General features: G+C 37.3%; 1 protein-coding gene across 1 annotated transcript in view; it reads right to left on the reverse strand.

The window, feature by feature from the left end:
* Positions 1 to 998: 998 nt before the first annotated feature.
* The window catches only part of PRLR (prolactin receptor), a 95,744-nt gene continuing 72,610 nt past the window's right edge, over positions 999 to 24,132 (reverse strand). Inside the window, exons 4-14 of the mRNA XM_054517949.1 lie at positions 23,440 to 23,572; positions 19,913 to 20,082; positions 18,945 to 19,111; positions 17,989 to 18,130; positions 15,849 to 15,981; positions 14,451 to 14,620; positions 13,035 to 13,204; positions 11,945 to 12,089; positions 11,021 to 11,120; positions 10,018 to 10,087; positions 999 to 9,395 (exon numbers count right to left, since the gene is read on the reverse strand). Coding sequence (XP_054373924.1) covers positions 8,385 to 9,395; positions 10,018 to 10,087; positions 11,021 to 11,120; positions 11,945 to 12,089; positions 13,035 to 13,204; positions 14,451 to 14,620; positions 15,849 to 15,981; positions 17,989 to 18,130; positions 18,945 to 19,111; positions 19,913 to 20,082; positions 23,440 to 23,572 — 2,411 coding nt within the window. The 3' untranslated portion in view covers positions 999 to 8,384. The remainder of the gene's footprint in view (positions 9,396 to 10,017; positions 10,088 to 11,020; positions 11,121 to 11,944; positions 12,090 to 13,034; positions 13,205 to 14,450; positions 14,621 to 15,848; positions 15,982 to 17,988; positions 18,131 to 18,944; positions 19,112 to 19,912; positions 20,083 to 23,439; positions 23,573 to 24,132) is intronic.

Consider the following 24,132-nt stretch of genomic DNA (forward strand, 5'->3'; position numbering starts at 1 on the left):
CCTTGGGCCAAGATAGAGATTGATAGGAAAAGCAAAAGCCACACATGCAAGCAAAGCAAAAGGAATTAATTCACCATGTCCCATGGTCAGGCAGGAGTTCAGCCATCTCCAGGGGAGCAGGGCCTGTCACTAGTAATGGTGACTGGGGAAGACAAACACCATAGCTCCAAATGCCCTGTCTTTACTCAGTACTTCACATTGAGCATGGTCTGGAATATCCCTTTGGTCACTTGGGGTCACCTGTCCCAGCTGTGTCTCCTCCCAGTCTCCCACCCACCCAGAAAAGGCCTTGGCTCCGTGTAAGTTCTGCTCAGCAGCAACAAAAACATCTCTATTATCATCACTGTGTTCAGCACAAATCCAAAACACAGCCCCACCTGCTGTGGAGAAAATTAACTCTGCCCCAGCCAAAACCAGAACATCCTTGTAATACTTAAGAATCAAGGGTCAAGGTGGCCTTTCCTGAAATGGAAATTGGCACACAGTTTAACCAGACACAGTTGGCAGTGAGAGGTATTTCACATTTCTTTTGATGACCCTGCCTGCTCCTAAGACAGAAGACTGACCCCAGGTATCCTGGGGGGCAGCTCTAGTTTTGCAGGAAAACTGCCCAATGTTGGTGCAAAGTGTCAGAGATGAATACTCTCTAGTAACCAGGGCAGTGCCTACACACTTTAGGACTCCCACAACCCTCAACCTGTCTTGATCAAACTTTACCTTTGCTAAACAAATTCCTGATTTTCAATGATAAATACAATTTAAATCAACATGAAGATCCATAAAGAAACATATAAGTTGTGACGAGGCATGTGAGTCATCTGTGTTACCTTGCTCAATTACTTAGTGCACCAAAATTGGTTAAATATCTATCATTGAGCTTTCCCCATGGAAAACAGCAGAATCCTGCCCTACAGAGTGTCTTGGATGCCTGGATTTTCCTTTTTCTTTCTGTACATTATATAGTAGAAATGTTGCATATCATGAAGAAGTACAGAATCTTGGAATTTTATTCACGAACTTTTATTAAACTGAAATGCGAACACCATTGCAAAGAGATTTTACAATGACAAAAGATCAAAAAATTCATCAGAAAGCTACAGACCTCATAACAATATTGATCTTACAAGTGAAAACACTAACAGATTTTAGTAAAGCCAGCATTTTCAATATTAAGAACTTAAAAAATGTATTTGAAAGCATTTTCTTTTAGATACACTTAGAAACAATGAAGAATTCCTGAGCAACTACTTTTATACCAGTATTCTCCAAAAAATGTACATACAATATATGAAATCTGATTCTTACAACTTCTTGTATTTTAGAAATTTACAAAAAAAATTTGGATCCGGTTCATAGAATAATTGTGCTTAAAGTCATTCTGTTGCTACAGTAATGACACTGCAATAACCTCTCATGTTCCACATTGCATACAAATTTTGAAACTGAAGTGGAAAAAATGCCTAGCTTGTATTGCAAATCTACCAGCGAAATGGTTTATGCAAATGGAAATAAGTTTTCTCTAAGTATTGGGTCATCTCTTTCTCTGCTGAAAATATACAGTTTATTCTGAAAATTATTCAGAAGGTGCAATTTTTGTTTCTTTGAGAGTCTGCTGGCACAATTAAAGGCAAGGGAGGTTACACAGACTTTTACCCTCACTTAGTAGCACATCAGAATTTTGAACAAATACGATTAGTTTATGATTAACACATTTTTTCTGGGCTGTACTTTTTCATAACAGTGCCCTCAGTACTGCTGTATCTTACACAATGACTAAAACATACACAAAAACAACAAAAATATTTCAGAAGCTAAGATAGTGCTGAGTATCTCTGAGCAATATAACACATATATAAGAACTGATGGTTATATTATATCAGATGAACTGTTTTTGTAGTCAGAACAGAAAAAATTACTTTCCAAAATTAAAAATATACAACACTAAAGCAGCCTAGGAGCTCTTTCTAAGTATAGCTGAGCAGTAGTTTCCTCTCCCTTTTGGAATGAAAGACAAAGGGATGAGAATTAAGAGTAGTCTACAGCATTACAAATTTTAAAAAATGTGTTATGACATCATTGTAGTTCTGTCTGTAGAAAAATCTGCCTTTCTTTAGTTTTGCATCCTACTGAAGGAAAATTTTCTACAAGTCACTTGTACAATGATTTTCAGCATCCTCTAAAAAGTCGCTGAAACTAACCACTGCAGGAACTGAAATGAAATCTTCCAATTTTTATTGATGTCAAAATGAGGTGAAAGTACTCAGCAGCTCACAAAAAATAGATCCAAAAGCAGCATTGTTAAAAAAAAATAGTTAAATAATGTCAAGATCCAAGACAAGCAGCATCACCGAGTAGAAAAGGACAAAAAACCTTCCAAAAAGAGGAATATATAAAAAAAGACCTTGTTATATCTAACTGCTCTATGCACCAACATCTTGAGTATAAGATCAGCTCTTAGCATATTAGCACTCTAAGAGGCCACACATCTACTGCAGGTATTTTTCTTAACTACTTCCAACAGATATAATAGTGCCTCTTAAAAATGTAACATATTGAAGAGATGTCTTTTAAACCTAACTTGGTAATTTTCAGAATTTATTACCAAGACAGAGACTTTCCAACTAAGGAAAGTATTAACAGGTACATTGCCACAGGTACAAACTGAAACAATGCCCAGAAATTCCAAGAGGCTGCTTAGTAATATCCCCAAAATGTTTTTTTCTCTTGGAACTTCCAGGCCATTGAATTATATATACTAAATAAAAACAGAACAATGCTTAAGGATGGTAGAAATATGTGTGGGACAGTGTAAATGGATAAATAAATCTCACCTGTCTATCTGTGTGAAAAACAGAAGGTTGTTTATAAAAGCAGTGTGGTGCACTTTATTTCTCTTGATTTTTTCCCTTAGGAATGTAGGAAATGCAGTGTCAGATCAGATGCTGAGCCTGGCTCTTCAAGTTTTGTTTTTGCCTGGGACCAATGTCAGATAGGGGGAAGAAAAATCCCGTAACTGGCAGAAAAAGAATGACCACTTCTCATGTATAGGACTTTTTCTGCTCATATGAAACAGCTGATCCATCGTAGCTGATTTCAGCATTTTGCCAACCATAACGCTTTACTGCTTTTGTGGACTATACTAGGTAGCTGTGCACATTCTCACTTTTGATATTAAAGTATTTTCTTCTCTTCCTTTTTTCCCCCCTCACTAACTCATTTATCATTGCTCTCAGTTCTGCTAGTGCTCACGTTTTACAGTCTATTCTTATATTTGATTCTTTCCCTTCCATTTTCTCGTCTTCCCCCCTGCTTTTCAGCTGTAGTCAAAATGCATTTTTCCCTCATCATCTACCATGTAGCATCCCATAGTGACTGTACTCCTTTTCTGCTCTGTCACATGCAGCAGTCTTGTCCCTCTCCCTGTCACTTAGTGGTGAACTTGGCAGGACCAGGTTAACATTTGGACTCTATGACCTTATAGGTTGTTTCCAACCTAAACTGTTCTATGCTTCTATGATATTTAAGCTCTTTATATCCCCATGTATTATGTATTTAGGCATCTTTATTTTTCTGCTTGACATACACCAGAAAAATGAAGAAATTCCCTGATTTGTTTCAAAATGGTTTTCAAGGCTGAGCCACAAAGTTATTAAAATTGTTATAATTCAGTCCATCTTTCCACACCCACAGGAACTGGAGCCTGATTTTAGTGCGACTGTTTGAGATAGCTGAGAGCAGGGCTTTCCATTTTTACTCATTTAGAGACAGAACTGGAAGGTTTGCTTCCTAGGAAATCAGTTGAAAACAGGTAATTCTAAATAGCAATTATTGATAAATACCAAGTTCCATAGCTGAGATCCAGAATGAAAGCACCTCTGGAAAATTGGCTAGATCAGTCCCAGTGACCTGGAAATACAAATACTGGCAAAAAACTTTTCAGGTCAGGAATGGGACTGATGCTTGACTGCCCATCTGGGCACCAAGGATGTTCTTACAAAGTAGAACTTTCTTTAGGTTTTTTTTTTCCCCCCATATTAAAAACACTTAATTTTGCTACACATCTAGAATATTCCATCCTCATACTACCACTGCCATGTAAGTGATGATTCCACGACAAGCTGTTTGTTAACAAAAATATTTTGAATTTACAAATAAAATTTTAAAATTCTTGATAGATCAAGTCACAAATTTACACACAAAGCAAAATGCTTTTTCTTGTTTGCCTTTTAAAGGGAGCAAAAAAAAATCTCAGAGGTAGCAATTATTTGAGAATGTGATGCCTGATCTCATGATGCTTTTTTACTTCATTTGCCTTTACGGCTTTGTAGAAGATGTCTGATGTCTATCAAGTGGCTTACAGGACTTCAGTTTCCTTGCACAACACCTTCAGATCAGTTTATAGTTGCCATGAAATTATGAAATACACTTACAGGCTTCATGATGTAAACCCCACATAAATAATGCTTCAGAAAGCACAAAAAATTCTGCTTATTCATTTTGAACACCTGCTGCTACTACACTTTGGATACTTGAATGACATTTAAAGCAGCTGTCTATTTTTCAGCCATTTAAACATAGATACACAAACAGGTATACTACAGAATTCACTGGTTTGACATAAATCATCATTACATATTTGTTTTACAGTTTGTTCCATAAATACATACATCCTCTTACTAATATTATATCAGGTTAATTCACTGCATTTAAAAAAAAATCTTTGTAGTTACATAGTATCATAAAGACCAAACCTAAAGTCCTCATCATGTGTGATACTGAGCTTTGTGAGCACATGCCAATTCATTAGTTTGTATTTCTTCTAAAGTCTGAAATATTACACAGAAATACTAAAATTGTACATCCAATATGTCTCTGGTAAAAAAAAATCTAGTAAACAACTGTATGGTAATGAATCATATTTGTCAATACTGAAGAAAAAATGTTAATAAAATTAGTCTGAATCAGAAGGAAAGGTAATTAAATAAAATATAAATGTTCAATTTTAGGGATTTTGTAAAACTAATTATGTAGAAGAGTCTTTATGCTACCTTTTAGGGCTTTTATGCCATTACAAAGTAGTTCACACTATAAATGACATGTGGATAACTTTGACATTGAAAATATCATTCACATTCTTGAAATAATTATTCCAAGTGAAAAATTTGACTAACTGTGCAAGAATTAGAGGGGTAAATTCTGTTCATCCCTCTGGATATCAAAGGAAGTATCAAGAGCCTGTTTTTCCCCACTGGTGTGCCATAATTTTATACTGATTGACTCTGTAGAACTGCTGCAAAAACTCATGTACTTCCTAATGAAAAGCTTAAAGACCTGCAAGAAAAATATTGTTGCAAACAGAAAAAATTAATTATTTGAAAATTCAAAGGACCAAATACTTAGCTGAAGGTTATTTTGATTCTACAGAACACTAGTATTTTATTTTTTTAATGTACTTTCAGATGTTTAAGGTCACTTTCAGAAGCTCTGCCACTGAGGAACAAGGTGTTTTGGAAAATATAAGCAAATTCAAGGGAAAATTATTCTATCTGCACATTTGTTCAGCTTCAAGAATTAAATATATTTATGACAATGTGCTCAAATTACACTTAGCTAGCAAATCCCCCAACATTTCAAAGCAGAAAGCAAATGCCCCTTTTCCACTGTAGCTGACTTTCCCTTTTCACAGGGAGACATGATGATTTGGCATATTGAGACATTCATGAGCAAAGGTGGGAGATGCTCAACACCACACAAAGTAATTTAGGCTACAAGTATTTTACAGTTTCAGTATTCATTTATGACAAAGCAGAGAAACTCCTTGACTTTCCTTCTGTGTGGATTATTGGAGGCACACATGCCTACAGTTAGGCAGGATGAATCATACACTTAAAATCTGCTAACTGTTGTGTCTGTTTGCTTCAGGTGAGAAGTAACTTCAGGTAAAAGATATGGTGGGAACAGCCTGTTACTGTCATATGTCTGGGTAGTCACTGTGTTCTAACTTAGAAATCTACCCTATTAGGAACATCTTTACGCTCTAGGCTTGATGAGATACTACAGCTTCCGTGCATTACTAGATACATCCCAGAAGGCCTGTAGCAGCCTATCTTTATGCACATCACTAGGTGTAGGAAATAACACAGTCAGAGCTATCTGTGTAAAGAAAGAGGAATGTGTCTGATCCTATTAGCTCTGTTAGATTCAGTCAGAAAACTGAAGAGTTAATAAGACACTGTCAGACACAGTGTGTTGTCAGCTTACACACACATTCCTCATAACTCAAGAGTTTCTTTGCAGTACTTCTAGCATCTCTAGAAATCTGTAAGGTATACTACAGACAGAGTATCCATGGTAAAATTGGTCAATTAACTATAACTGAGTTTTATGTTTGGTACCTGGAGTAGCCCCTTCATGTCTTTATGTGTTAAATAAGTGGTTGAATTAAGGGATCTAAGATGCCTTCCCCCACCTTCAGCAGAGCATCCAGACTGCTCTGATCAGCCCCTGGAATTGGGCAGCTGCCTGTACAGAGGACAGACTCTAAATCTGATGCCACCCTAATGTTACAGTCTACACTACCATGTATGTTTATAGACACACAGATGAGTAGTTAAGTTTTAATGCCATGTCTGCAAAGGCTAGGTGCTTCCACCAACCTGTGCTTGAGCAGTTTCAGGGCTTTGAAGGTAAAGGGTGAGAATCTGATTTGCTGAATTAGATATGACCTTCTGGGACTTTCAAAATCTGAAATTCTCTTTTATCTGGCTCTGCAATAAGTACCTGATACTGCAGGAAGGCTTGTTCTGCGCATAAAATCATAAAAATATGGAGAAAAGTAAAGCTGTTCAGGAAGGAGACTAACAAAAGAGAGCCCATCTATCAAATACACTCCCCTCCACAGGTACAGGATCATTACCTCATCTCAAGTTTCCAGTTTCCCCTGAAGCTAGAGATGCTGGCTAAATACTTAGCCCACTTTTAGCCAGTCATCATATGATCATACTTTTCTGGAGTCAATCAAACTTTTGTTTCAAGAAGGAAGACCAGAGCAACTTTGCAGCCACTACAGTATAACTTTGATTCTGTCTTCAGTTACGTGGGATATAATGGACCCTTGCTGTTCCCACTGCTGTTCTGGGGACACATGACCAGCCCAAGTACATGGACTCCTCATTCCCACTGCTTTTTCAGTGGAGGTCTGAATTAGACCTTGGAGGCTGATTCCAAAACTAATGTTCGTAAATTCATTATGAAAAATATGACTTCAAATTTTACTTCCAGGCTCAGAGAAAAGTGCAGGATACAGGAGAGCCCCATGTCATTTACAAATGGCATCAGAGTACAAATCCAAAGGGAAAGAACCTTGGGTCTCAAAACCTAAACTCTATTTTAATTATATAATTACGGGTAATAAAAAACCTGTGAAACAAATAATTTACAATTCAAATAGTAATATATCTTTAATATATTAGAAATATAGTTTAAAAATGTCTCCATATTCTTAATTAGTATAAAGTTTAATTTTATGCTTTGTATAGAAATTATAGCTTTACTTGTTAATGCCTCAGCAGAAGGAAAGAGAAAAGTTCCTCAGCAGCTAAATAGCATTGGGCAATTAAAAAATATTTCATTTTGCTCTTTTTTGGTAATAGAAAAATAGCCTTTAAAAATACATAGTTTAACATGGGCTTATATTAAAGTAAAATTGTGTATTATATACAGTAAGGCAGTATATCATATATTATCCTGCTTTCTTTTTCATTTTGGTTTGTCTGGACTAGGATATGAATGGGATGCAGCTTTCTGTCACATTGAAACTAAACAAAATATATTTAGAATAATTTGTTATTTTACTGCCATTTGTAGAATATATTTGCTTTTGTATATGATTTGTCATGTACAAGAGCTCCTTTTTCTCGAGGATTGAGAAGAAAGATAAAGAAAACAATGCAGTGTCAGAATGCATTCAGAAGAAAACACATTGTAGGTAAGAATACAGTTGTGCAATGATTTATCTAATGGAGGAACTGCTCAGATTGCTATGGTTTGCTGACTCACCCATAACAATTTCCATCTTTGTTGAATCTGTGGTATTTCCTCAGGCTTCATCAACCAACAAAAGTTTTGCAGAACTGAATAATTATTTTACAGAGTATTTTTCATGATACACAAGACCCATTTCCTCATTTCCCTTTGTCAGAAATGTGTGCTAGTAATACAGGATTTACATCCATGGCTATTACCTCAACTCACAGATTATTTTATTACCTGTACAATGCACATAGGAGGATAGGCTTTTGGAGGCTAGGCTTTTCCGAAGAGCTGTTTGCTATGTGATTTTGTTTTACTGTGTGTAACTACTAAGTATGTGCTGTACTAAGAGGTTATTTAAAGGAGGGCATAAAGGAAGATGGATCCATGTAGTCTGATCCACTGTTGTCTCTTCTGGAGTCACTTGGAGTTGTCGTGCTGTAGCTCGTATTCTTCTCAGCTTGACTTTCCTGAGGGTTCTGAGATGTTTCTGGTACAGGTTCTTGAGATACAGGTGTGTTCTGGCTGCGCTGATCTGGCAATAGTACTAAAATGTGATGGTCCACAACTGTTGAGACCTTGGTATATTCTTTGCTGGTTCCTGGAACAGTGCCTTTTTTGGTCTTTCCATTGTTTTCTTTATGTTTCAGTAACAGTGTTGGTTCCTCATCTTGTCTGACTTTATGAACTTCTACATAGTCCATTAGTTTAGGATTCAGGAAAGGTGACTTGTTACCATGTTCATTTTGTCTGACCTGCACTGTGGTTTGGTCAGTTTTGGTATACTCCATCTCATTTATCTTTTCCAGGTCATCATACACAGTTTCAGCAATAGGATATAGCGATTGACGACTTTCTTCATTTCCCACCAAAACTGGTGAAGTGTTCACATTTGTGGTGTTCAGTGTTATCTTGAATGCCTCCATAGTGCTGTGGTAGGCAAACATAGCAGCCTGATTACTGGGTAACTGAGCTGCCAGCCATGTGCACGACTTTATACTCTCACAAGGGAGTGTTTTCTGTTCTGAGGTCGAGGCCGCACACCGAGTGTCCCAGCTCCCCTTCCCCCCTTTCTTTTCTTTAGCTCTTACATCTTGTGTTTGAAGAGTAGATGGAAGGCTGCGGGATTCCCTGCACTTCACAGGGAGGAGAGAAGGGCTATCACAGCTCCCTCGGCCTGAGTCACTGTCTGTTTCCTTGAGAATAATTTTTGCATTTTTACTTGGAGTGTCATGACTTGGCATGAGCTGCTGATCCTCACTGTCCTCTACCTCTAGATATTCTATCAGTAGTTCCTCGCAGTCTGATGTTGGAGGGAAACCATGGCAACCAAGAGCACTCAGTAATTCTTCAGATTTTCCTGTCTGAAGGTATAATGAAGAGGATATAATTTTTCATTGTCAACCTTAAGGATTATATGACTAGAACAATTGTGAACAGTCTACATATTTGATGCACAAACACTTCGACAGTTACATTGCTAGACCTAAACCTGATTTCTACTGTTGCAGAAAATATTGAAAGAAGGGAAGAATAATTCCTGAATTTCCTCACTGGGGAGACAAACCTAAAATTCATGTTGTAATGTGGGAGGAGCAGGGAGCTTTTGGCAGGTATAGGTCTCCTGAGATTAACAAGAAGGAAATGGAGGAGAACTACAGTGTAGACATGCCCTGCCTCTGCAGCATAGCAAAAGACCGTGAAAAGCATCTTCCATAAGAACTACAAGGAAGTTCACAGAGGCATTTTCTTATGCCCCAAGGAACAGGGCAGTCACAAACCCTGTTCTTAAATTCCTGTTACAAGTGAAAGACAAAACTCTGACTCACACATATCCCCCACATACTTAACTGGAAAGTGTTGCTTATTTCCAACATTGAGTAATTGAAGCAGTTTTACACATTACTGTGGTAACTGTGTTTGCTAGTACATAAGTTGGAAAAGCAAGTTATGGTGAATTCTTTTGTTGTTGGCTGTGGTACTCACCTCCAGCAGATGTGTATCTATGCCTTTTATCTTTGGTCCTGGAACTGGTGGCAGGATAAAGGCCATCATTCTAAAAAAAAACCCAGAGCAAACATACCAGCTGTAAATACAGACACTAGCTCACTATTTGTTCTCCCACTTCCTCAGAATATGACTGAGATTTTAAACACTTCTCCCATATCTTATATATCCCAGTTGGACCTTGTCTCCTGTCTGCCTCTCAAGCTGTGTAATTGACAAATCCAGTTACAGCTCATACAGTACCCTTAGATGACTTATAAAAAACATACTAGCAATACAAAAGTTATTTAACTGGAAAAGTAAAATTAGTAATGTCCTTTTAATTGTCATCTGTCCCTTAACCTCCAGTTCTCTAATACCATTGTAAATTCACCACTGCCCAAGAAAGAGTGAAGTGAGGGACAGCTCAGGAGGGCTAGTGGGGCTGTCTGTGCATGTTTGCCTGTCACCTGATTACTGCTAAACAGGATGGCTTTTCCAACCACAGTTTCTTTCCCTTTCTTCTACTCAGCCAGTATTTTTTGTTGGACTTGTACAAAAGCAATAATCTTTGCAACACCTTTCTCTTTCAAATTTGATTGAAATTAGCCAGGATTCTAAGAAATCATTTGGGAAATTGATGGAGAGGCTGGCAGAAAGACAATCTCATAATATAACCTTGTTTACTTTAGGAAATTATGACAAAACCCAAAAACATGTCTCCTACAGAACAGGGATACTCCAAGTAATCTTTGATGAATATTACATGACTAACCAAGATTAGTCAGACCTAACAGAGCTGTCTCTAACTGAGAATTTAGCCTGGTTTCCATAAGAAGCAGAAACACTGCTTTATCAGTTGCGAATTAAGTCAAATACCTTTAACTAATAGTTTATAAGCTAAAGTAAATGGTAGAGGATATTGAATCAAATATTAGAATTCTATTTTTGGAAAGTTTTCTCTGATCTTGGACTTGATGCAATTGTGAAATTGGTGGCTTACCTGTACCCTTTCATAATCATTATCCAGCTCATGATTAAACATATAAGAGATGACAGGACGCCAACGATGATCCACACAACCATATCTTTTACTCTAAAGTCTAAGAAAAAACAAAATTATTCAAGGACAGACATCTAGCATATGCAGTCAGTATGCCAAAAACCCCTCACAAATTACTTTTATTTTAAAAATTGGCCTGAACTGCCAAATTTATTATCGAACAGAGGCCTTCAGCAGCACAGACAGATCTCAACAATCCCTGTAATATCAAATAATGAATATAATTTTTACTAATGGTACTGCACAGGAAATAAACTGTCTTGGAAAAATCATACAAAAATGCATGGAGAGGAAAATTTTGTCACAGCCAATTATACAGATTGGGTTCAAATCCAGTTGTACTAAATCTGTAGTCATTTCATTATTAAATACATATCATACAATTAATTAAATGCTGGGTAAAGTGACCTAGGATTACATATTTTGAAGGACTTTTGTTGTAATGTAACACTTTTCATACTGAAGTGGTTATTTCATATGAATTCCAGATAAAGAGTAATGAAGTAATGAAGAGCTGTTACTGTCTGAAGGCAATCGCTCTTTGTTGTCTCTGTCACCATTTTAATGCAGTTGCCAGTGTTCTTTTAATTAAAAACTACCATAAAGAGAACAAATGAGGCAACAGACAGAAAGAACATGGTTTAAACAAGCAAAGAAATTATTCAACTCTATCATAAAGTAATGAAGGGGAAAGGTATCTGGGTATGGTGCAGAGATGATAAATATTTGGTTACCTTAGCAATGATGTTCTTGTCTGTCCTAGGGAAACTAAGGGATCTGCATGGATGCCACAAACAGCTATCAAAAAATATAACATTAACTTGCATGTAATAACAATTACAGAAGGGATGCCTGGCCACTCACCAGTAGGGATCTCAATATACATTTCTGGGCTCCACTCACTCCACAGTCCATGGTGGTCTGGTTTGCAGTGAATCTGTACAATGTACCTCTTTCCAGGATGTAAACTAAACATTTTGTATTGTGTTTGCTGTCCAACAAAAATAGTCTGGAAATAAAATAAATGTCACAGCTAAGGTTTTGGTAGTCAAGATGGTAATATAGAATTATTCTGGATACCTTTTCCTAATAATTGTTGAGCAGGCATGGAATAATGGTACATCTATTTTATTTCTATAGTTTAGCTTTCTAGGAGGTGGGAATGAGATCTGGCTCTGGTGTAAATTAAACTGCTGTATAAAAACACATCATGAATTTATGGCAAATAGGTGAGAAGCTGTGGTAATGGTAGGAACTGCAATGGTGACAGGAAGAGGAGGAGGCAGAGATTAATGAGGGAGGAAGAAAACAGAGATGGAGAAAGAAAATGCAGAGAGGAAGAGGCAATGTGGAGTTGTGGAAATGCACAGGGTAATAAAAAGTAGGTCTTGCAATGGTCAGAGGGAAGTGCAGTGGGAGGGGGATGGCAGGAGGAGATACAGAGGTGGTTTGGAAGTTCTGCAGACAAGAAGGGCATGGAGTCAAATACCAATAGCTGGAGTCTTTAATTTACCACTCAGCTGTTTAAGTTGTAGATCCTAGCCATAAAAATTTATTATTGTTGGGTGGCCACTACAGTTACTACCTAATGGTTATTTATATAAATTTAAATTATTTTACGTAATGTCACTGAAGCTTTCTGTTATCTAAGAAGTACCTGTGATTAAGAACAAATTATCATGAAAGAAACATGACTAAATGAGAAGGAACAATTTAAACTACAATGCCAATAGGATTAATAAATAATGACCAAAATTAAAAACAAATACTTAATCACTTGCTATTGTACAGCAGCATCTGAGATACCAGCAGGAAATCACAGGTCACACAAGCACTTTTGAAAAATTATGAACTATTTAGAGTGTCTGCTTCATTACATTCAGGCATGGGACCTGGCCGACAAAATCTAGCTGGTCAGAAAATATTATCTAGCAAAAACTTGTGACATCCTTACCTCCCATTCCTCTCCTTCTTCAGGCTTTAGTCGCAATTCATATTCAAGGGTAAGCCATCCAGATCTGACATCAGCCTGTGGGGGTGGAGACCACGTCAGGACCAGATACGGTTTTCTCTTTATTGACTTTTTTAATTCCAGGGTTATATTCACAGGAGGATCTGGCTGTACTGTTGAAATAAAAGAACTGTCAATAAGAATCTAAGTGACTTTTTTCCTTGCAGCTTAGGAAGAAATATAAAATGATGTGAGTGAATAGTTGCCATCTCCATTGGGTCTGGTAATTTAGAACTGCTACTGGAATATAGAAATCAAGAGTTTTCAGATAAATTAAGTATGGATTTAGGAATTTTAACCCCCCCCCCGAATAGTAGTAAGTGTATTAAACTCATGTTGAGATTTGCCTTAACCATTTATCATCAAAAATATTTTTTCTTACATTTCTATTTATTGTTACTTTTCCCCACGACTGTATTTCAAAGTTAACATCTTTGATGTTATGTTCTGAAAGTTGTGTTCTACTATAATCTTATCAAAGCTTGGCATAAATATTTAGGAACACTGAAAACATGGATGCAGCTAGTGAAACTTGTCTCCTCCATCTTTTACATTCAGAAAACACAACCACATGATCCCTACACTTCTAAGTAAGGATACTTAAAAGTAAACCAAAACACCATATTAAAGCTCTGTCTATATTTCAAAAATAAATCAAAATGGAACACAGGATTCAGACTTGCATCTCCCTCAGTTCAGAGGTAGAGCTTCTGCATATTGTGTATATTTTTACCACTGTCTGATCAAAGATTCATTGGGTCATTGCACTGAGGTAAAGTATAAAGCCATTTCTCCAACAGCCTTTTTCCAGTTGCCAGACTCCTGGCAGCCAGATCCTTGGCAACAAAATGGTTATCAAGGATAATGTTCCGTTCCCTTAGATAAGACCCTAATTACTTGTCCACAGTCACTCTGTAGAAAAAAGTCTTATAAAAAGATTATCAGTATACTGCTATAAAAAGCACTAATGCAGCTTCTCTTGGGTCTGGAAACTACTTTTGGGTAATCAGATTTAAGTATTATTAGTTAAAAGATTAAATTGATTTCTGTTGCTTATACAGTGGAAAAAAGATTTTAGCTGGATGATGTTTCTTAGGGTTTGACTACAAGAAATATGGAAACCAATAAATATTTATCTGAACATAATTTTAAAGCTTTTAGCATTTTTGGCTTCTTTGGAAAATAAGATGGTAAAGGGATGAATATTGATTTGTTATTACACTAAGGAATATCTTATTTGTATAAGTTTTAAACTTGAATGTAATCCTATATACAAGGAGAGCTGGAATTAAAATTCTTGTGTCAAAACCCATGATTCTGAATAATTTGGTTCCACAGAAACTACTTTTTAACTCTTACCTATGTAAGTCACATCCACATAATGGGGATCAGAGACATTACTTCCCATTTCATTAGTTGCCCTCACAGTAATATTGTATATGGTCCAGAAAGAGGTGTGCTTTTTATCGAAGTAGCACGAATTGGGGCCTGCAGTTTTGTAATCTGGACATTCATAAACTTTTTCTTCTCTGAAATGAAAGAATCCCAGTGATTAGGTTACACAGACTGCAACACCTGATTTTGGTTACTAGTACTTCAGCATTATTTAGGGCTGGATCTGATTTTTCACACCTGGCAATGTGAAGAAAATCAGAAAACTGCTTCCAGACTAAAGAGTCATTGGACAATCACAGAGACTGTACTAAGCATTTTCCCCACAAAGCAAACACCACAAAGCCTGGAGGATTTAGGCTATTGCAGATGCAGCTGTGGGCTAGTACAGCACAGCTCTTCCTTCTCTGAAAGCCACTGTTCACTGCACAGCCCAGAGCCCTTAAACGTTACAGAGACTGAGTAGAAGTGATTGCTGAGTCTTCTATCTATTAAATACTATGTATTTCCAATGATCATCTCACACTTACAGGAATTCTGCATATTACACTAATATGCCTTCAGAATTTATTTGGTCTTTCATCTCTTGATCATTAAAAAAACAAATCTACTTTGTACTGTCCTTAACATCCATACCCAAGCTTCCCAAAGTCAGAGGAGGGGTAGGAGAGAAATTTGAGTATGTAGTCATTGTTTTCATGCTCTTCCTAGATGCACAGTAACAAAAGAAAAAGTTGTGGATGTGGACCTCTTACTTTGCCATACCTGGCTGGACCAGTATCTGTCTTTTTACACTAAGAGTGGGCTCTCAGCTGATAGTTACAGAGTTTAGCATCTATTTAGGTAATTGCAAAGTACAGCAGTACTAGGTGAACTAAAAAGGACCAAAAAAGGTTCATAAGACTTATTGACTCTTTCTTTAAAATGAATGTTTAGCACTTTATCTGAGTTCCAAGGAAAGGTTACTACAGAAACCAGAAAACATTCATGCCTTATGAATACTAGTGCAAAACAAGCCTTATCAGAAGATAAAAATTTTAGTATCTGCTAATTTTGGAAAGTTTTATTTCTAAGACTGCGTGGTTGAAGAGTTTTAGGACTGTGCAGTTGCACTGTTTACTAACAAGCTGTTGATGAGCAATTAAAAGACAGAATTCACAGTAATTATATACCTGTCATTATAAAGAGACCAAGATTTAATTTTTCAATCTTAGACATGTTGCTGCTTTGCTGTGATGCCATAACATGCCACTGGACAAAACCATGGACTACAGAAAATGTGATCTCCCAAAATAAGAAACCAATGAGGATTGATTTTCCAGGTCCTTCCAACAAAACACAGAATAACTACACAGCACTTATTACCCCTCTTTGCTGTAAAGCAAACTGTGTTTGGTCAAGAGTCCTCCAGCTGAAGCAGGTTTCCACCAACAAGTAAATGTTTCTTTTTCAGGAGAACGGCACTTTATTATTATAGGCTTTTCAGGAGGTAACCTTTCTGTAAGAGATAAAGAAATGAACTAATTAGTAAGTTTAATCCATTAGGTCCACCTTGAATTTGCAAAATAAAGTCAAACAGAGAACAGGAAAATAGAAAAACAGGAAAACAGAAAAACAGGAACAGGAATAAAGAGAAACTTGCTTTGTAGTGGCACAGGAAAGGAGGGACCATTTGCTGCTTAGGGCAACAACTGGCTACTTTCATCTGGATTCAGAATTCTCTCTCACTGCAGCTGCACTGAAGAACAGTTTTAGTTTTCTGCCTGTGGCTTTCTTCCGCCCCAAAATCTAATAAGGAATGTTGAAATACAGTCATAGCAGGCTCTACAGAGTTATTTAAAATACACTCTACTATCCAGTCTATTTTCTATGGTGTTCTGGTTTCAGCTAGCATAATTTCTTCTCAGTAACTGGTATAGTGCTGTGGTTTGGATACAGTATAAGAATAATTTTCATTATTCATTATAGGGGTATTATCATTCATTATAGGGATATTTTGTCACTAAGTCATGTTTATCCTAAACCAAGGGCGCCTTTTTGTGTCTCCTGCACCATCAGTAAAGAGCTACAAAACAGAAAAAAAAGGTTGGGAGTGACTATAGATAGACAGGTGACCTGACCAAAGGTCACCTGTTCCACAGAACATCATCTCCAGCATACAAATTTGGGAATTACCCAGAACCAGTGCCCATCAGGATTCAGAAATGGAGTCTGGCATTTATCAGCAGTGGGTGAGAAAATATATTGTCCAGAATTTTTTCCCCTTTTTTATCATCATCATCATCATCATCATCTACAATTATTATTATTATTATTATTACATTTTACTTTGTTTTAGTGATTGAACTGTTCTTATCCCAACCCACAGATTTTACCTTTAATTCTTCCCTTCATTCCACTATGGTGATTTATGAGTGGGCAGCTGTGTGATGGTTTGTTGCCAGCTGGGCTTAAACCACTACATACAAAACAAATCTTTTTTTCCAAAAGATGTGTTTAAAGATTATTCTGTTTGTTTGAAAGGTATGCTGTCATTTTCTTTTGATTTTAGGTAAAAAAAGGAAGAATGTAAATGTATGTCTATTTGTTGGCATTCTTGCCAGTAATTTTCTTCTGAAGTACTCAAAATATACAAAGAAGCAGGTCTCATATTTCACTGTAATGTTTTTATGTTCAGTACTCAGGCTACTTGCATGATTGCTCCAGAGCAAGTTTTTATAGTTTCAAGAACAGCACTTAAGAACTGGGCGGAGAAAAATGCTTGAATTTTGAATAGGATGATGCTCATCAAAACCCTGAAGTGATTGAAACTTTTGCAGTTGTGTATTTGTGGCAAAAGTATTCCTATTACATCAATAATATATATTTTCTATTATGTACAGCAGAGAGATTGATTTTCCAAATTTATAATTGCCTAAGGCAGATCTGAAAATGGGATATTTAAAAAGTATTTTTCTATTCACAGTACTTCAACAATATTCATGTCAAATAATGAATAATAAAACTACTAACTGAAGAAGTTTTGAGACAGCTAGGTTAAAGTGTCTTGCAACAAGATATGATGTCATACATATTTAATGTGTCTACTTAAATCCAGTAAAATGCAGATAGTGACTTCCATGTGATAGTATCTGTAAGAGCCATCAGGGCTTTCTGTCTGGGCTCTTATACAAAAAATATTACCTGATATTTATAGCTACAGATAAAATCAACATGGTTTTTAAACAAAGGGATAGGAACAATAAATTATTTAGGCATGTCTGTATCAGAAATGACTTCCAAGTAAATCCCACCTTGTTCATCATAGCTAGTTTCAGCAGAGGATCCTGACCAGATCAACAAGATTAACAAAGCAATTACAAAGGAAGTATGGTAAAATGCACTGAGCGCTACTAAGTACCCATGTGAGAGGCCAGGTTTTCAGGATTTGGCATTTAGGCACCTTCACAGCATCGAACCTGCCACACTTTAAAAGCAATTTACAGAGCAGCAATCATCCACTCACCTTTGGGGATCTGAATGCTTCTTTCTGAGCTCCACTCGCTCCATTCTCCAAGGTCTAGCATGCAACGCACCTGAACAATGTACTTCACCCCAGCTTTCAGGCTGCTCACCTCATAGTGTGTCTGCATTCCTACAGACACTGTCTGTAAAAGAAAATGGACTGGGAAAATAATCAAGAATTGGACCACTTCAACGAATAAACCATAAAGGAACAGGCATGAGGTTCTGACTTCTGAAAGTCAGGGATTTAAGTCGGCTATTTATAAGATATCAATTACCAAGAAGCAAAAGTAGTGATTTAGCAGAAAAAAATCACTGCTGATTCTGATATTCAAGAAAATATTAAACCGTAGACTTCCAAATATGCCATCAGATCCATAATGCAAAGAACATTACAAGTAGTCCAGCCCACATATAAACCCCCACTGAAATACTTCTCAGTGGCTTTAAGTTACTTTCTCAGACTCTTCTAATTTCTCCTCAGAACTATTTCAAAATGCATAGCATTCTCCATCATTAAGCAGCAACAAGCTAAGCAGCATTTAGGACACATGACTATAAGTTTAAGAATGACATTTTATCCTGAAAACTCAGCTGTAGCAGTACTGAAGCTGATTCCTAGAAATTTGGCAACATGTCGAGAATGTCAATGGAGCGGTTAAATGTGAGTGGGCCACAATAGAATTTCTGAGGGGCAGGTTGCTTCCAAGTGATCATGTTGAAGAGGATGATGATAACTGGTTTTTGTCATACATAACATTAGGATGATTATGTAAATATATTGAATTTCACAGAACACTCCAGTAATTTTCTTTATTTAATCAGATCTAGTTACAATAATTTTTCTATTCTTACATTTTTATAGGACCAATTAAACTGAGACAAGAGAATTCATTTGAATAGAGCACTTATAATAATGAATAGAGCACTTATAAAATAAATGTATTTTTTCCTTACCTCCCACTCTTCCTTTTCCTCAGGCTTTAGTCGTAGCTCATAGTGATACACATGTGAATTAGAGCTGGCCTCAGCTAATGGGGGTGGAGACCATTTTGCACAAAGGTATGACAGGTTAGCAGATGTGTTTGTTTCTAGAGAGAGGTTCACAGGAGCATCTGGCTGAACTGTATAAATGAATGAAAAGTGTGCTATTTAATTTTCTCTCAGAAAAAAACCACCTCCTTTATGTTTTGTATGTCATCATATTATTTTCAGATATTTCAGCAATGTAAAAGAATAATAAAGAAGACTTTTATTTTTCCTTTTTCCTCAATAAGTTTAACTAGCTCCTGATTTCCAACAGTATCAGCAAATCTTAAACTTTATTCTGAATTTGTCAGGCTAAGGAAATACAAATCATAATTTTATAAGGCCGCTCCTGGAAAACTAGAATGTCATCTATTTCATAGCTAGAAAAACTAAGCATATTATAATTAAAATGGTATATAATATGTGTGCAGAAACTAGATTGGAGTCAGGAATATAAAGTTCTACAAAAAGCCTGCATAATGCTCAGGCAGTTATTTTTACCCTTCCAAGACTGCAATGCCAGCAGTTAAAATGATTTTTACATTTGAAGTACTTGGTAGGTTAACCTAATTTGAAAAATTTTATAATCTACATTGAGTCTAATTAAAATACTGCAGACAACTAGAAAGTGAAGCAAATTTTTCACCTAAAGTTAAAATTTTTACATATTCATACATGAAATTCCTACAATCAAGTATGTAGTTACTTAACTTAGAATTAAAATGCAGTTTTCACATACATTTAACATGCATATTTTAGGTTATCTGTAAATAAACACTTCTCAATAGCAAATTGCACATCATGAGGAAAAAAACCTTTCACCACTACCTGTTCTGGGATTAAAAACTGAACACATCTCCAACTAGTTTGTTTTCCATTTCATTCTTTGATTTTACCTATGGAAGTTACATCCACATGCTGAGGATCTGAGCTGTTACTTCCAATCTCATTTGTTGCCATTACGGTGATAATATATGTTGTCCAGGGATTAGTGTGGTTTTTATCAAAGTAACAGGAATTTGGACCTGATGTTAGGTAGTCTGGACATTCATAGATTTTTTCTTCACTGAAACAAAATGATTGAAAAATTTAGGAAATGAAGCAAAGCAGATAACATTCTAGCAATGGACTAGATTCAGCAGAAAAATCTGAAATGTTTGTGTGTGTGTGTGTATATATATATATATATTCACAGATATAATTTATATAGATATAGAATAACCAGAAATTTAAATAATTATATATATATATATTTATTATAATTTAATATTATATATATATATATATATCTATAATCCCATCTCTGGGAAACATTTGGTACATGTGAAATGACATTACCATAAATGCTTCATTTACATTTTTACTGCAGTTGTTTTGATGAATGCTTTCTCCCCTTTGTTTATACATAGGAATAAATCAACAAAAGAACAGAAACAGAAATTTCCACAGACAAAACAAAGAAATTTTAACAATATTTATAAGCAAGTAAGAGGCAAATGAAAAATATTTACTTCAATTACATAAGTTCCTAAATATCTTTGCATATCACCCCGAGAAATTAAACTTATGGGCCCTATGGCAAAGAGCTCTTTTATTGATTAGTTTGTTTTCAGCAAGGTAGGAGAATCATTTAGGTTGGAAAAGACCTCTAAGCTTGTCAAGTCAAGCTTTGACCACCTTGTCAACCAGACCATAGCACCAAGTGCAATGTCCAGTATCTTCTTCAACACCTCCAGAAATGGTGACTGCCCACCTCCCTGAGCAGCCCATTCCAATGCCTACCCATCCCTTCAGTGAATAAATTCTTCCTGAGGTCCAACTTGCACCTCCTCTAGTGCAGTTTGAGGCTGTTTCCTCTTGTCCTATCACTATGCCCTGAGAGAAGAGACTGATGGACACATGAGTACAGCCTCCTTTCAGGGAGTTGTAGAGTGATAAGGTGATCCCTGAGCCTCCTTTTCTCCAGGATGAACACCCCCAGATCCCTCACCTGCTTCTTACATGACTCATGCTCCAGACCCTTCTCCAGTTCTGTTGCCCTTCTCTGGTCATGTTCCAGCACCTCAAAGTCTTTCTTGCAGTGAGGGGTCCAGAACTGCACACAGGATTTGGGTGTGCCCTCACCAGTGCCAAGTACGGGGCAAATCACTGTCTTGGTCCTGCTGGCCACACAGGCTGGGTGCCACTGGCCTTCTTAACCACCTGGGTACACACTGGTTCATGTTCATCCCCAGGTCCTTCTCTGCTGAGCCACATTCCAACCTCTCTACCCCAGCCTGGAGTTGCATGAGGTTGTTGTTAACAAGGACAGGACCTGGCACGTGGCCTGGCTGCACCTCACACCATCGGCCTCCATGCAAATCCCTCTGCAGAGCCTTCCTGGACTCCAACAGATCAGCACTCCTGCCCAGCCTGGTGTCATCTGCAAACTCACTGAGGGTGCTCTCAATCCTCTCATCCAGATCATCAGTAAAGATATCAAACAGGGCTGACCCCAGCACTGATCCCCTAAACACACCACTAGTGACCAGCTGCAGTGGATGCAGCACAGCTCACCACCCCTTCCTAGGCCCAGCCATCAGCCCTTTCTAAACACAGCAAAGAGTGCTCCTGTCCAAGCCATGGGCTGCCAGATTTTCCAAGAGAATGCTGTGGGAGACATTGTCAAAGGCTTTGGTGAAGTTCAGGCAGACTACATCCACAGCCTCTCCTGAGAGGGTTGCCTGTTCATAAAAGGAGATCAAGCAGGACCCGCCATTCCTAAATCCATGGTAGCTGGGTCTGATCCCTTGGTTGTCCTCTATGTGCTGTGTGGTTGCACAGGACAACCTGTTCCACAACCTTCCTGATGTCAATTTATTTCTTTTTAACATGATCATAATCAAAACTATCTGAAAAAAAAGAAGAAAAAAAATTACTTCACAGTCAATTATTATTGCCCTTACATGGGTCTTTGGATTATTTAGGAGAGGGATTGTGCTCAAAGCTGGCCAAGGTGATGTACTCACAGCCTGTCTCAGGTGATAAGAACTGTACAAATCCAAAGCGTCAGCTGATGTGGCACAAGAATGAACAGTAATTCCACTATTATGCTTTATGTATGATCAGTAATAAGGTTTCTTAGTTTCCAGGAAGTTTTGTCATAGTTCACAAAGAAAAGATGGGAGAAAGGGGTCTATACCTAAGAGAAAATGAGCCTAGAAAGGCAATTGTGGCCCAGGTCTAAAATGCTTGGCAGAGCCTGGTTTCAGCAGATTTAATAAATGGATAAGCACTCCTATCCTTCCCTAAGCAAAATGGCTCTGGGCAGTGAATTAAAATGTTCATTAAACTTTTTGATGAAGACTGAAACATCTGGGCTTTCATAAAATAAAAGTTCCCAAATCATTGTTGTGTGTGGTAACTCCATTAAAGAGTTTTTTTCTGCATTTTTTTCTGCTCAATGATTTGAAATGCTTAAATGTCGCAGTGATTTCTGAGGCTTTATCTTACCTATTCTTAATCTCCCTGGATTTATAAAAAAACTTAATCTCTAAGCCTCCCTGCTTACTTGTCCCTGTCCAAAGACTGTTTTCAGGAAGAAAGTAAAAAGTTAAAGAAAGATGGACAGGTTAAGTAAAGTTGCCAAACATATACACTTCATTCCTGAGCAGGATGAGGGAGTGATAATTACCAAAATATTAATTTTTGAGATGTTACACCCATGTCTGATTTCACTGCATTTTGGGAACCACTGACCACAAAACCAACAGGAGAAAAAAATGACCATAGTCCAGAATGGGGTTTTAGTGTGCATGGTAATGGACAAGCTCCTTGGCAGGGCCCCAGCAGCCCTCACTGACCCTGCCCAGCCCCTCCATGGGGACCTGGGTCCCAGGTCCCCAGTTTAGCTGGTCTCCAGCTCCACACAGTCCTGCCTTTCCCAGTCACAGCCCCCTGAGCCAGCCCAACCCATGAGCCGATGTCCCAGCCCAGCGTGGCCTCAGCCTGTCCCTGTCCCCAAGGAGGTGACCAATGCCCAGGGCTGGGCTGCGCCCCTCCTGCCCTGCTCCATGGCTGGGGTGATGGGAGATCTGCTGCCCTGTGGTGCCCTTATGCTTCAGTGCTCAGAGGGTGACCCCATCTAGCTGAAAGCTTGTGCTTCCCAAAAAGATGGGCAAACACGCCTTTGTTTCCAGCACATCTTCAGACAAGTGGGATTTTTGGTAGATGAGTTTCAGGAGGGACAGGGTGAAGATTCGGGGCTTTTAGTAGTCATGTTTTCATCCAACAAGGGAAGCCATGGATTTTATGCAGCCCCTGTTGTCTATCTAAGGTTAAAATGGATTCATAAAAACAACTTTACAAATTAATGTTGTCATTCTCTTGGTCTGACAAAACGCTCACCTGATCACTTACAGAGTACATATGCACCACTTGTTACCTGTCCTTGCTGTAAAACAGGGTGTAATTGTTAGGGAGTCCTCCATCTGAGCCAGGCTTCCACCAACATGAAAAGGTTTCCTTTTCTAGAGAACGACATCTTATTATCTGAGGTTTTCCAGGGTATGATTGACCTAGGGAAGTGCAAAAATCCAACTAGTTAAATTAGAAGTGGGCAATGCTTTTGGATGCTATTGTTGAATGATAAAAGTCAACCTAGCATTCCTTTTTTGAAGACAATAAAATTATACAAAACTGGAGTGAATTAAGGAAATAACTCTGCCTGGGAAAAGGATCAATATTCTCAAAAAGGTATATACACTTAACCTCAAACTTCTAAAACAGCTAGTACAATGATTTTGCTTTTTAACAAGAACATTTATTTTTTACCTAAACTCAAAATGGTATATTTATCTCAAAATTAAATTATGAAGATGGGAAATAAATATATGACTTTTAGGATTTGTCCCCATAAATATTAAAATTTTGTATCTTCAGATTATTTTAAAATTAAATTTCAACTTTGCAACAGAACTAAAATTCCATTCTTTGCACATATTTGAGGTAAATTATAGGTCAGAAAATTATAAAAAGAAGGAAATCAATGGGCTAGATAGATTTTTTTGGGTACTGGCAAACTGAATGTACTCATTCATTGTTCAATCATTCCCTGTTAATCCAAATATATTTAAGA

Source organism: Molothrus ater, chromosome Z (assembly GCF_012460135.2).
Source record: "Molothrus ater isolate BHLD 08-10-18 breed brown headed cowbird chromosome Z, BPBGC_Mater_1.1, whole genome shotgun sequence".
NCBI lineage: Eukaryota > Metazoa > Chordata > Aves > Passeriformes > Icteridae > Molothrus > Molothrus ater.